Source organism: Synchiropus splendidus, chromosome 3 (genome assembly GCF_027744825.2).
Source record: "Synchiropus splendidus isolate RoL2022-P1 chromosome 3, RoL_Sspl_1.0, whole genome shotgun sequence".
NCBI classification, from domain to species: Eukaryota; Metazoa; Chordata; class Actinopteri; order Syngnathiformes; family Callionymidae; genus Synchiropus; species Synchiropus splendidus.
In genome coordinates, this window is record NC_071336.1 from 22159233 (window position 1) to 22172130 (window position 12898).

General features: G+C 39.1%; 1 protein-coding gene across 3 annotated transcripts in view; it reads left to right on the forward strand.

Annotated features, from left to right (window-relative positions):
* Positions 1-12898, forward strand: part of cntnap2a (contactin associated protein 2a) — a 291628-nt gene that overhangs the window by 226404 nt on the left and 52326 nt on the right. For all 3 annotated transcript variants that reach the window (XM_053859229.1, XM_053859230.1, XM_053859231.1), the window contains 2 exons: positions 3354-3510; positions 4037-4164. In XM_053859229.1, the coding sequence (XP_053715204.1) occupies positions 3354-3510; positions 4037-4164 (285 nt within the window). The remainder of the gene's footprint in view (positions 1-3353; positions 3511-4036; positions 4165-12898) is intronic.

Here is a 12898-nt window from a genome sequence, read left to right on the forward strand (position 1 = left end):
GAGGAAGCATATGTTGCCGGGGATGTGATGAGATCTTGCAGTACAAGATATTGCAAGATTAAACCGTGATTTTTCATTTAAGTGGCAAGCTGTCTCACGGGCAGAAACCTATCAAAAGTGAGAAAGCAGTAGCCTATTGATCGCAACCTGAATGACCACCACTTTTAAATTGTGCGGCAGAGTTTTGGGCGCCTAGTGGAAGTCATCATCGGCACTAAATCCCTACTAAAATACACTGCCCCGTAATGATCATGACCAAAAGCCAGACAACACTGACAGATGTCTTTGAACCTAACTTTCCAGAGTCAAGTGCCAAAGCCGCATCAGTAACAAGGAACGACTGTTTTCATTGCACCGGATTTTCTATTCACTGTATATTTCAATTTATTTGTGAAAACAAGTTCTGCTGTTGCGAGCTCATTTGGGCAATAAAGCGTTCCCGGATTGTTTTCTGTCTCTCGTCCCGTAAAGTGTGCGTATTGCCATACCTTGAGGGATTATGTAAGACAGCAAGGCTCATCTCTTGCCAGCCACCACAGCCTTATTAGGTCTCAGGAAACTATTCAATAATGAGAACGTTCTCAAAATCCTCGCGACTCATCACAGTTCAAAGAGGTCGCCAACAGTTCGGGCGGTGACATTGTCTTGAGGAATTAAACGGATAATATTTCAGAGTCAGCAGATCAAGTTCAAGGACAATAACAAACTTTTTCTTCTCAGTACTTATTCAGTTTGTTGTGACAGGAGACTCCTCTGACCCAGCTGTGAAGGTTGTGAACTCGTGCTTTCTTCTCATCTCATCATCAACACATAGGCAGATGCACACAAACACACACTCTGCTGTCTCCTGTGGATGAAATGTGCTAATCCTTTTGACAAAGACGAGTCCGCCTGCAGCCAGCGGAGAGGAGTTGCTAATTCTCTGTCTGGTGGCAATAAACCAGGAGGTCACCCAGGCCAAACAAACACGCACATATATATATGAGCACATAAAGACATATTTATTGCTTTCTAAAGGATATTTCTTTTCACCAAAGGAGTCTAAAATATAATCATTGTGTATCCTGTATACTCTCAATACAATTGTCTCACATCTAGACACCTCCAATCCCTGCCGGCGGCAAAATATATGGCACTTGGGATGTTATTGTCTGAAATGGAATTTGACAAAGCGATATTGACAATTCAGCGTTTTTCCCGTCACAGAAAGAGAGAAACGTAATATTGTTTCTTTTTCTTATATACTGCCGGGACTCAAAGTATTTACACCATCATTGCTCCTGCCCTGTGATGGAAATGGTTATACATTGTCGAATCGGATTGCATTAAAAAGAAGCTCCTCCAAGGTTAAACAGTTTGACGGCCTGAATAAAATATCTTCAAAACCGCACTGCGAAATGTCTAATTGTGCCTGCTAGTCTCCAAAGATGCGACCAACCAGCTGTGTTAAACATGTTAATTGAATGAGTTAGAGACATTAACAGCTGCCAGTTGTCAATATCAATCACATTAATGCATCGAAAGCCTTAAACCGTTTCCCTATCCATTTATCACATTTAATTAGAACATTTCATCAGGAACCATCACAAACGTCAGCTTTAAATGTTGTGAAGCGAGAAACTGTAGCGAATGTAGCAAGTCTCAGACTTTTTCCGCAACGTAACAGAGTTTTTCACCTCGTGAGCCACCTATGAATGACCCAGTCACAATGATCTACAAATCATACAAATGCAAAAATAGTATTTATTTATAAATACATTGAGTATTCTTTCTCTCTCCTCAGCAGGTTCTGAAAAAGAGGCTACATTTGGTGGCAGAGGCACATACGCAAAGCATTTTCAAACTGAAAATGACAATACTGACAATATCAGTAAAATGAAATCTCACTTAACCCAAGCTATTTTTGTCTAACAGGAAGAGGAATATGAAAGGATGGTGGACAGTTGGCCAGTGTTACACTGAGGAGCGTAAACAGTGTCTGCAACCACTTTAATATAAATAAACACCTGTAATTTCAATGGCCTGAAGTGACAAAGCTCATTCATGGCGACATGAAGCTTGTTTGCCCATAAGTTTCCTATTCTAATGATCGACCACCGTGATTGGTCGACTGGGTTGCAAAACATCATGGGTACTGTTCAGGTTCAAGTCACCTTAACTGGGTTTATTATTGAGAGTGGTGACACCTCACACGTGGAGCACTACAGACAAGTCAATCACCTGCGTGGCTCTGTAATCTACCAATTGTGGACGGGTAGATAGCGATTGACATTATCGCACCCCTGGTCTACATGGTGTCCACAGTGTTGGGGTTTAACACGCATGTATTGATTTTGTTGAGCTCAAAGTCAACATTTTCTATTCTGTTTTTTTTTGTACATATAAAAAGAACTACATAGAACTGCACAATCACTATATATGCTGCGTATAATTCATTTTTGTCAATTTGGGTTTGAATAAATGGGATCTTTGCTGACCGTTCCTGTTTTATCTCTCCACACGGTAGTTGAGGTTTCCACCGTTTCAGCTAGTGCCCTGTTGCACCATGATGATTTGTCCCGGAAGTTGTGATTATTTGAGGAAGAATAATGGTTTTGGTTTTGTTTGTATTTCTGGAACATATTAAACCGCCATTTCTAGTTTTTATTTACATTTATTTTATTATTTTTTAATGGAATGGATGTCAAAATCCATAATCTAGCTGGTGTTCTGGATGAGATTTCTGAAAGATAAAATACAGTCAAATTTGAAAACAAAACAACAAACAACCCATACAGCATGCAACATTGTTGAGGTTATTACGGTAAGTTTAACTGGTTACACCAACAACTGTGGAATTCCAAAAAGCCAGTGTCACAAGTGCGTGAGACGGGTGAACCAAAGTAGTGCGAGTGGTGTTGTCAAGACCACCGAACCAGAGAGCTAGTCAAGACCAGAGCAGACCAAGACCAAGACTTGATCCAGACTTTGGGCAGGGTGAGGGCTATCACAGCTGTCTTTTTCCTCTGCTCTCTGACGCAAAGCAAGGTTCATAAATGGTCTCAAAGGTGACTTTTGGGTGGTCCTTTTTCTTAAACTATAGACTTCATAGGTTCAGAACTGAACACATCAGAGATTTTAAATGAAGCAATGAATGTGGTGTTGACTGGTTATAAAAAAAAAAATCGAGACCAAGTCTAAATGCAGTCGATTCCAAGTCAACCTGGAGAATATGAGTCCAGTCTTGAGACAGATGCTGGTCTCCAGTACATTTCCACTTATGAGCTCTGCAGTTTGCTTTTTGCCTTTTTTTTTGACTCCTTCTTCCAAAGAAAAAAAGAATAAAGTATGCTGAACTGTCACTCTTTCCTCAGATGGGACCCCCTACACGTGGTGGGTTGGCAGGGGCAGTGAGAAGCACTTCTACTGGGGAGGCTCAGGCCCCGGCATCCAGAAATGTGCCTGTGGCATTGACAGGAACTGCACTGATCCGAAATATGACTGCAACTGCGATGCCGACCAGAGCCAGTGGTAAGTTTAAACACTGTCTGTGTTTTGTTCCTTCCCAATGCATTGAGTTGCAAAGTGGCTTTCATTAAAATCTGCTCAAACATCTGCTTTTACCCCTGTTCAGTGACTATATGTGGTGAAGCATGGCGTGATGTGCAAAATCATCCATGTTCCATTGTCAGCACATCTGTTTATTTGCATCATGTTACTGGTCTCTGAGTTTTTACCGGACAGATGCACCGTTTCCACATGCAGCATTTGCTTGTGTTGATGCCACCATACATCTGACAGCGTGCAGTGTGTAAACACCAACTGTGGATATCTCTTCCAATAATCTAAATAATACCATTAACTAATAAAAGAGTTTTGATGAATGTATAAGTCGTAGTCAATAAGTCGTAGTCAGTTAATAAATGTGCTGGTATGATGAAGTCTACAATTTGAATCATTCGTATATGACCTTGATTTTTTTTTTTAACATTGAATCATTTTTCTTCAATGTTGGCCATTAACATCATAAACATGTTCTGAACTCCATTCATTTCAGGAGGGAAGACGCGGGTCTACTCGTTTATAAGGAGCATTTGCCGGTCAGCCAGGTTGCAGTGGGAGACACCAACAGAGCGGGCTCTGAGGCCAAACTGACAGTTGGGCCTCTGCGCTGTCAGGGAGACAGTAAGTACAAATGTGTCTGTCATAGCTTGTTCAGTTAAGTCATGGATGATGGGCTTTTACTGCCAAGTACGATGATATACGGATATTGCACTGATATTCTGTTTTAGTCAAGAGTGATCCGGCGGATTGAAAGAGAATATTTAAATTCAAATACTCAGGAACTAGATTTACTGGCATAAACAATGTTGTTCCATGAGTGGAAAACACTCTCAGATGCAGTTAGATAACATGAAAATCTGTTTAAATCAACCGTCAAACAGCCCATTTTCATCTGCTCAGACAGTCTGCTTGAACCCTGCTCAAAGGATGAAGGAGCTTCTGGGAGGTGAGAGAAGGAACCAGCATCTTTGAGACACTCAGGAAATGATTTCTTTAGCAGGTCTGGAGTTGACACCAAATCATTGAAAATAAAAGCAACAAAACCATCTTGAAGCCTATCGGAAAGTTTGAATTATGATTCCATTAAAATTGATGATGCAATAAACAAGTTTTGTCTTATCAGGTGAAACAGTTTTCTCAACAAGGGGTGCGATTTCCTTCCTTTTATTTTAAATGATAACTCAGCATAATCTCATATGGTTTACTCACACGTTTTTATTTGTTGCCAGGAATAGCATATATAATTTTCATGTTTTTCATTACGCATGGTAGACTCATCTATTCTTCATCATTTGGTAATCTATTGCTCTTTTCATATTTATTCATTCGTAATCTTTCTAAATTATGCCATGAATGCAATGAGATCTGATTAAATGAAAGTTTAAAATCCCATTATGATCATGTATCTACATTTGACATGCTAGAGGCCTGCATTTAATGACCTGCTGAAGAGCGACTCTCGCTGTTTGGCCTGAAGTCCAGACACCCGCCACTTCAGTTTAAGATTCAGTTGTGTTGCTTGGAGCCGCTCCGCACTGTGTTTCAGAATATTTAGAAGATCTTGAAAAAGTACTTGGAGCCATGTTGGGTGTCCGCACAGTTGGACGAACAATCATCCTGCGCTGGGAGTGAAAGCAGCCTTGGGTGGTGATGAGGTGCAGTTTTTACAGTCTAATTGAGTGAAATATGTTCATTAAGGACCTTTGCTACTGGGAGGAGTTCTGCAGAAATATCAGCTGGCTGTTGCAGCAAAGGAGCATGACCTTTGTCAAGCAGTCAACTTGACTTGAATAAAATAACACTTATTCCTGTCTCATTAATTGAGCTGAAAATATCCCCCGTGGGAAAATGGCGGAACCTTTTGACATTCAGAAGTTGTAGGCTAACAATGACTATATATATATATATATATATATATATATATATATATATATATATATATATATATATATATATATATATATTGACAAAATCGAATTGAAAGTTGCACAAATGAAATGCCCTCTTTGGTTTATTTTTTTCACTGCATTAATTTCATCAAGCACCATTACCACTGACACCCCAGATGAGCACTCAATGGTTTCTTGCAGTGAGCTTCCTTCAGGGTCTGAGTCGCACATGACGAGTAGCTTTTTTCATCATGAGTCATGATACTCTGATCCGCCGTTTATCTTCTGAGTTTCGAGCGGTTTCTTTTTTTTGAAAACAGTGGGCAGGAGACTCAATAGCAGGCAGTACTTAAGATTTTATAGAAAAAAAAAAAAGGGCAGAGCCAACACAAACGGGAAGCAGCCCAAAGTCAAAACAAAAACAGAGAGTAATGGAGAACAAACAACAATCAGAGTCGAGATTTGACCAAAGTCCAAAACAGAAAGAGCTCAGGCACGAAAAGGAACATGAACAAAAAGATCAAACTTACAAAAACACTCAGGGCGAACCACAAGTGAAAAAGCGAGACCACCAGCATACCATGGCTTGAAACGTTCACCATCTGGCGTTGCACTGTCATCCAGCTGCTCCTTGAGAGAATGCAACCAATCTGTCAAAACACAGAGGGAAACACTGAAGAACAAGGAAGAGTCCACACAAAATAAAAGCATAACGGAAGGGGACCTCACAGATTTGCAGTGCTATATGTTATGCACTTTCTGTGGGTCCATCCTGGCTTCACCACCCACACAGCAGATTAAAATAAAATAATGAATCCCTTTTGCAGTTTTTCTGTCAATTAAAATGTCCTTTTTTATTCAAGCGAATTATTCTGTTGGACTCCTGAAATGATCAACAGATGTTATTGCCATTTCATGCAAATGTAGCAGTTGTCTGCATGATATAACATATTATCATAATGAAGGATGAATGACATTAGATATGAGTGGAAAGTCATTTTACTGTGTAGTTTATAATTATAAGACACTGAGTTTGTCACTTTGAACAATTTATGAACATTATGTAAAGGTATTCTAAAATCAAAATCGTACATCATCGATTAAGGTAGTATCTATCGCATGACTGGGTTTGGAGACATTTTCCTGCTTTTTTAGGGTTTATTTCCGACTATCATTTTGTTATCGTTTTGAATGTGCCGCCCTGAGTGAGCCTCAGCCTGCCTTGGGCCCTTGCAGGGAAATATGCCTACAACTGCCACTGCTGGCCACTCAGAAGTACTTAAAATGTGTTCTGGATTATCTGCTTTAAATGGATCCTAGATTCATATATAGATGTACATTTTTTCCTCAGTTAAGTGTAAAGGCTATAGGTTAAATTGATCCGGAGTTTGAACATGCCTTTGTTTGAAATGTCAACAAAACACCACCACACACGTCAAAAATAAAAATAATTGAGTATAAAATCTCCACTTTCCTTGCACTTTCCGCTATATTGTTTTCTGAAGAAGGTCATCCTTGGGAGTCATGTCTTTCTGCTGTAATTGCCTGAAATGATACGTAATTCAGACTCTGAAAACAAACTCTGCTCAATTACGACACTGCAAAAATGTGTTAATGACATCCTGCCAGGAATATCAGCAGAGGTGAAGAAACCTGTTAACTGACAAACGTGTTCTCCAGAAAGGGCAGGTCCTTGTTCAAAGTGAACTCATCCAACCAACATAAAAAGACATTTCAACTAAATTAGTGACATGTTTTCCAATGTAACTTGGACTTGAGCTTATCATGTGGTCAATTTCTTCTGATATTTGTGTTTTTTACTTCCTCGTGAATACATGCAGTGCGACAATCTTAACTCCAATATTCCTTATCTGCCAAGAGACATTCTCACCGTCCCATTCAATGGTCTCCCTGCAGGTTTCTTCTTATCTTTGGTAGGTAAACAACAGACAGCAGAGAAAGACTGTTCGGTGTCAATGTGTCTCCTCCTGTTTTTCTCTAATCAATGTTGCCACACGGCTCCCTGCAGGAGTTCCAGTCAACTAGAGGAAACTAACAGATTGTGCCACTCTGTCATATTGACCAGCTCTTTGCTTCCAAACTCCCCAGATGTTGGGGGCTTTGTTCCAACCCTGGCTGCAGTTCATTTGTTCTGCCGTGTTCCGCTGAGGTGGAATACTTTGTCGATCCATCTGCCATACTTGGATGAAGGAAGCGCATATTTTTTTACAAGAAAAACAAATCTAATTACGCTTCATTTTGAGTTAATCTCATATTTATTTCCTAACTAGTTTTAATTAGAAGATGTTGCACCGCTTGATCAGTTTCACGACAAATAAAATAAAAGTAGATGTCTTCTCTTCTGCACCAAACCCTATTAATGTTTTGAAAGGATTGCAAGAAACTGTTTTCTCAGAGGAAAGCTCTGCTTTGATTTTTAAAATATTAATCTAAGAAACCAAAAGGACGTTGTTATGTTCTAAACAAACTGAATCGAAAATGGTTCTGCTGATGGCTCAGATTCAGTTTACTGGCATAAACCATTACATATGTGAGCGTCATGTGTTGAGCACCACTTGTGGCACACAAAAAACTACACCAAGACTATTGAGAAACAGTTATGTTTTTGGCAATTTGAAACCAAGTCTGACCTACAGTGCTGATTCGGTTGTTGTATTGAAATTAGATTGGGCCTTGATGTTTTTGTTTTTCATTGTACATAAATAGAAATGTGAATAAGCACCACCCATCGAAAAATGGTTTGTTTAGCGTCAGTGTTGTGTGAAGGGCTCACTAGAGAATGCCTTGGACAAGTAACCTTTGATAACCTCTGATACATAATGTGATGATTGTGAGTGTGATCTGAGAGAGTCCTTTTTCAACAATGTTGGAAATACATTTACGACACTACAAACTGGGAGTCAGTTCTCCTGTATTTCATTCATCCTTGCCTGATAGCAAAGTTGATTGGCACTATGACGGTAGTCAATAATGTCACACAGTGTCACACAGTCCACACAGGCATTTTGACCAATCGCATGTGACTTTTGCAGAAAAAAGGATGGGGAAACCAGCTCTGAAATGTAAGTTTACTGCATCAATGCCGACTCCATTCATCTGGTGCTGTTCAACACAACAGTGTTATTTTCTGCAAGTATCGTGTGAAATAAATACTACAGTCATCAAGTGTGGCTACATTGTTAGCGGTACTGAATATGAGGAGGACACGTGTCACTGTGGCTTGTCAAGGATGGAGGCTGAACTTTTTGAACAGCTCTGAACAGTTTAGTTGCTCCTTCATTGAGTGGCAGAAGGTGCAGTGGAAGCGACGTGTTCTTGGACCTATATAGTTGTATTAGACAAGCATATTGGATCATGCGCGGCAGCAAGCATTAATAAAATATCTCGCACTTCTTGTTTGTTCTTGTTATGTACATCTTTTCGAATGAGCCGTCATTTTTCTCACATCATTTTGTCTTATATTTGTATGAATAATAAGCAAAGTATGCAAATAATGACTTTGATTGGTTTTATGCTATGAATGATGTCACACATATTAAAATGAGGGCTGAGGCTCAGCAAACATTGATTAAATCTTTATCGAAAGTCAACAGTGATCATGAATACATAAAATATTGACTCGTTCTTCCACCCACTGATGTATTTGCATGTAGTTTATTGGCGTCAAATGAATATATACGCACCTCATTCCATGCCGCGGAATATGATTGAGTTAGTTTGCTCATCTCTTTGCGGCCTACTTTCTTTTGTCGTTCATCTACTCAACCTGCAAATGGGAAGTGGCCTGGTTCTGTCCGATGTGAACAGCATGATAAACCACCCGGCCTTAGTTTTACCACTCCCTTTATGGTTCTGTCATCAACATTCTGGTGTCACTGACGGCCTTTTATCACGGAGCTGCCAAAACACAAACAAACCAAGATTTAATGACCCGTGACATCACTGCTCTCCGCGTCGATGTGAGCGGCGATCTCCTCGCGGTGTGGCAGCTACAATTAACAAAGACGGATCCCTTTGTCAGTCACAGGACCAGAGTTGTTTTTTTTTCTCTCTCTCTATTACCCGCTGTGAGTGTTTTTAGGAGACAATGAGGGCAGCGCTCTTATAATGTGTGACCAAATTAACAAACAGAGTTTCAAACAGTAAATGACTTTGAAGTATGCACAGACACAGACAGCACAGACGTGCTGCCTCACCAAGCTTACATTATTCAGTGGCCCATTAGGGCATATTAAACATATATTAAAGATTTCACACGTGAATAGCGAGTCCATGTATGATTGATGACACCCATACTCAGATCTCTCCATCGAAGAGCTCTAGCCATTGGCCGCCATGAGATTGGGGTTTCATACAGACGACTAATGTCTCAGAGGATGAACTCACGTCTGCTGAGTTACATGTAATTTGTCTGTGCGAGAGTCTTTTTAGCAATATTTTAAGTTGGTTTTAAAACATTCGGATATTTTGACGTGAGTTTTGATTCTGATTATTTTGATTCACGTCAATACTTCATAACTTAAGGAAACCGCTAACCTTCAAATCAGAAAAAAAAATTGTATTTTTACTAGTGGTGGGACTTTAAGGAGTTAATTTTGATTGATTCATTAGAACTTTATTATGATTAATTAATAAAAAATGTTAATTTAATTTCATTTAACAGTTTGCTCTCCAGACAACACAGAACCTTTGTAAGTGCAGGAGTTCCTGGTCCACTGGTCACACTAATGCACAAGACACGTCGCAGCTAGGATGATAACAACAACAGCAACAAACATGGAGGAATCCCTGAACAAAAGCTTCTGTTTGCTTTTGTTCAGGGATGTTTTTCGCAACACAATGACCAGGGTTTCCACTACCCTGAATGCACTTGAAATTCTTGTTATATAAAAACTATTTAAAAACTTTCTTGTGCTATTGTCAAACTGATGCAAAATAAGTATTTTGTTATATTATATATTTTGCATTATTTGATTCAGTAATATACCAAATTCATTCAAATTGAAAAATGTGTCTTCTTGTGCCAAATATTCTTATACCATTAAACCTTTATTAATTAATCACAAATTCTGTTATTAATTAGATTGTTTTTTAATCGAATCCCACCCCTAATTATTACTATTATTGTGGTTACTTTGTCTGTCAATATTGTAGAAATAAAACTGTTTAATAGAGAAAGTGTATCATAAATCATTTCAAATGTAAATTATGAACAAAAAATGTAAGGTTTAAACAAAGGGAAAAGATGTACGAAGTCCATACAAAAAATAAATGCTCAAATAGAGGTTTTTTAATAAGTATTATTAAAAGGGCATTCATTTTATTTTAGTGCATGACTGCAATAAAGGTTTAAAAACAGAAACAGTGGATCTAATCTTCCATTAGTTCGTATTATATTGGCAAGTATTTCCAGACTAGGGGCCTCATGTGGCCCTCGGCTGCATTTTCACCACATTTGAGCAAAGCCCAGATCTGCAATTGCATTAAAACCCGCACCCGCAGGTTTCTTTAAGTTCCCTCTGCTTTATTAATAGCTGTATTCTGTGCTGAAATATGCATGCAAAACGACATGCGAGTTAATTACTGAATGAAATTGATAAAGACTCTGACTGTAAAATGACAAATTACCTGGAAATTTAAATTTGACTCCGAGCCAAGAGCATAAAAATAACAAACACGAATGTCTCAATTAGAGTATGGATGAGGAGGAACATGAGCCCCCAGGGAAATTTGCAATAGAGTGCGAAGAAAAATATATAATGAGGTGAGGCACTTCAATTGTGGGAGAAATATAGGTGCAGCATCAAGTGCTGTGTTTTGAACAATAACACCAGGCTCTCGCCCTGAGGACAGCCATTAAACGGAGGGTGCATCCACTCACTCTCTCACTGGATGAAACTATTCTTTCACCCTCATCCATTCTGAGCTCCACAAGTTTCTTGTGAAGAAGGATTGTGATGGAAGGTTTATCGCAATAGTAGCCTTATATGTGTAGGTAACACCACACATAAATGCATGCAAAGTAAAGGTCCTGAGGCGAAGCCCTTTAGAGGCTTATGGTTGGATTTAAACTATGAGTAAACTAGGAATCCATAGCCGTCACAGTTGACAGGTTTGTTGCGTCATCTTTAACCGGTTGTTTCGCTAAAGCAGAAATAATGAATTTTGGAAGTTGATCCCCTCTACCCGTCACTGTCTACGACCCATTAGGGAATAAGTGGGGTAAAAAATGAATGAATGAATTCACCCTAAAATGTCCAAGACACAAAAATGTACCCAGAAGGAAGGCAATTTAATGCTTCAAGAAGAATTTGCATTGGGATTTTGTGCCTGTAATGAGGAAGTGTTGTAACTGTTGGAGCGTGGTTTACATTCTTAACGGGACACAGGGATAAGTAGGCTGAATAAAAATCGCTGATGAATTGAAGAGCGGGCCGATATTTATGGAAATGCATTAAGGTCAATGGGGAAAGAAAGGATCTCGGAATTCTCATTGGACTGTGTTTTACATTTTTGCCTATTGTGTTGGCTGATTTTGACCCAAACGCAGAAGACGGAATTCCAGGAAAAAGCATAGAGACTTAAGCATATTGTCATATTTGTGCATATATTTCTGTATGTATCAGCTGATCCTCCGGCCAGCTGTGTGACTTAGTGCAAGGTGCTTTTGCTTGCTGAGTAAGCTAGTAAAAGTGCTCTGTAAGTAAGAGCCATTTACTGTGCCATTCAGTCCATACATGCCTGCGCAAATATTAACAAGTTTGTTTCTTAACCTACCGTCAAATCAATTATTTGTCTTTTTGTCATTTGGAAATTCTCTCTTAGGCCAGCAGTTTACAGTTGTTAGTTGCTTGTTAACCAAATCTGTTGTCAGCAAGGATAAATGGGGGTGTATGTATAACGGAGGCTTCAAAACCATTCTTTAGTAATGATAACATTGAGATTTATTACATAACTTTATTCACAACTAAGTGAGAGAAGCAGCAAGACGCTACCAGTTAAAGCTCTTTTATTGTTCATGCTTTAGCGTTGGTGGAAACCAAAGTCATGTGCTGCATTATGTGTTTTAAAGAGCAGAGTAATGGCTGCTGTGCTTCATTGGGTGTTCATTGTGATTTGATTCTTGAAGTCATTGCAAAACAGAAAGCTGGCAATTTGGGATGATTTATGTTCAGATGAATAAAGCTCCTGATTAAAATCTATGTCACGCACATTTTTTTCACAGCCAAATATAATGATTCTATCGGCGTGTGATTTCAGCACTTAGTTTAATGCAGCCTAAAATCTATTTAAATCCACCCATTAATTCTTGGCACGTCATGGTTGCATAAGTTTCTGAGCTCCTCTTCTGGCTGATTTCATTTCATCCCCTGAAATCAAAGATTAGAAAAACAAAATTTGCCCACTTCCAGGTGATTGCAATCAGACTTCTCCGTCTGCAAGAA